The sequence below is a fragment of the Trichechus manatus genome, unplaced genomic scaffold (genome assembly GCF_000243295.1).
Source record: "Trichechus manatus latirostris isolate Lorelei unplaced genomic scaffold, TriManLat1.0 scaffold00040, whole genome shotgun sequence".
NCBI classification, from domain to species: Eukaryota; Metazoa; Chordata; class Mammalia; order Sirenia; family Trichechidae; genus Trichechus; species Trichechus manatus.
This window is the reverse complement of record NW_004443976.1, coordinates 12,860,367-12,862,450: the sequence shown is the minus strand read 5'-3', so window position 1 is coordinate 12,862,450 and position 2,084 is coordinate 12,860,367. Positions and strand designations below refer to the sequence as shown.

General features: G+C 47.7%; 1 protein-coding gene across 1 annotated transcript in view; it reads left to right on the top strand.

Annotated features, from left to right (window-relative positions):
- The window catches only part of LOC101359454 (arachidonate 15-lipoxygenase), a 125,329-nt gene that overhangs the window by 6,331 nt on the left and 116,914 nt on the right, over nt 1-2,084 (top strand). The window contains 5 exon segments of the mRNA XM_023730994.1: nt 362-393; nt 1,272-1,300; nt 1,302-1,350; nt 1,435-1,604; nt 1,760-1,881. Of these exon segments, the coding sequence (XP_023586762.1) occupies nt 362-393; nt 1,272-1,300; nt 1,302-1,350; nt 1,435-1,604; nt 1,760-1,881 (402 nt within the window).

Below are 2,084 nucleotides of genomic sequence, written 5' to 3'. Positions count from 1 at the left end.
TTGAGGATTCCATCCAATCAGAGGAGACTATGCAAATAATGTAAAAGATTGTTTCCTGCCAATCTTTGAAGAATTCTAGTAACTCCTAGGCCAATTAGAGGAACTCAGGCCAGCAACAGTAGCCTGATTTATTACAATTAGAACAAAGTGCTCATCCATGAAAAAAGTTTATTGGGTGCTTCATACGTGGCCAGAACCATTCTAGATGCCCGTGGTAAATAAGACAGGCAAGGTCCTGAATTTTTGGAACGTTCATTTCAGTGAGACAATAAGGATTATATAATGTACCAGCCAGGATAAGTACGATGTAGAGAATTCAAGCAGGGTGATATGATGGGGACTCCCTGGCTGGTGAGTTTAGATCTGGTGGCCAGGAGAGGTCCCTCGGAAGAGGTAACATAGAGTCTGATGCTACGAGAAGCCAGCCATGAGATGATCGAGAGGCACAGTGTCCAGGCAGAGAACAGCCAGTGCAAAGACCCGGAGGCAGAATGAGCTTGACATATGTGAAGAACAGAAAGAAGGCGAGCGTAGCAGGCAAAGGCAAGAGGGAAGGAGTGGTGAGGGGAGTAGGCAGGGGATAGCCTATAGGTTCTCAACAGCGCGATATCACTTCTCAAGGAAGCAAAATGATTCTTGGTGGCAGGGACGAAAAGTCTTACTTTTTTTATGTGTAAAGCACAGATACACGTACAGTACACAAACACATATATACAGTATATCTGTGATATCAAAATTTCACAGCAGGAGGGGTAACTAGGAAAAAATGTCTAACAAGGTGCCTTAAACCAGTTGCCATTGAGCTGACTTCAACTCATGGCCACCCCATGTGTGTCAGAGTAGAACTGTGCTCCATAGGGGTTTCAATGGCTGATTTTTCAGAAGTAGATTGCCAGGCCTTTCTTCTGAGGTACCTTTGGGTACACTCGAACCTCCAACTTTTTGGTTAACAGCCATATAGGTTAACTGTTTATACCATTAAGGGGAGTGATAATGAAAAAAAGGTTGAGAAACACTGGGTTAGACTTTGGATACTCTTAAATGAAAAGGAGAATGCTTTATTGCAATGATCATAAAGTAATAAGTCAATGCTTTGTGGGACTAATTAGGAGATGCAAATCAGTTGGAAACCCTTGATGTTGATGGGTCATGAGCTTGAAGTGTATGCTTTCCTGAAGACCAGGAGCCTTTCCTGCTTTTCAGCCCTTTTTCCTGCAGGGACCCGCCACAGCTCTCTCTGACGTTGCACTTCCCTGCTTCTCTCCCTCTAGCTTATCATTCCCCACCTGTGATATACCATACATCAGGGTCAGGACTGGGCTGGGCTCTGACATGGGAGTTTTCGACCAGGTATGGGGACAGAGAGGAGGATGCTGGGGTTCCTTCTCCCTTCTGGCCTCAGGGAAGCTGACTCTGCCCATCCTTGCTCCTCAGGTGGTGAGCACAGGTGGAGGAGGCCATGTGGAGCTGCTCAAGCGAGCTGGAGCCTTTCTAACCTATAGCTCATTTTGTCCCCTTGATGACCTGGCTGACCGGGGCCTCCTGGGAGTCAAGTCTTGCTACTATGCCCAAGATGCACTGTGGCTCTGGGAAATCATCTCTAGGTGAGGCTGGTGAGGTGGGGATGGAGAAGAAGGCTAGGAAGACAGAAGGTCTGTATCTTGGGGGAGGGTAGATAACTTGGCTATGAGGGCAATGAGTGGAGGGCCTGGGCTCTCTGTTAGCTGCAGCTCTCTTGCCCTGACCCCTTGCCTGGCAGGTATGTGGAAGGCATTGTGAATCTCCACTATAAGACAGGTGTGGCTGTGAAAGATGACCTTGAGCTGCAGAGCTGGTGTCAAGAGATCACTGAAATTGGACTGCAAGGGGCCCAGGACAGAGGTAAGATGAGCGCCTGACCTGAGGTCTCAGACACTTCTCCTTGGAATCTCCCCGGAATTCTCTCTACTTCTATGGAACCTTCCAGAAGCATTTTATAAAAACTCCCAAAGGCTTGCCTAGAATCCTTACCCTCTCAGCTAGAGATAGGCTCCCATCCCATGAACCCAGAACCCCTTTAGGTCCCAGATGCAGTGGGACCAGTG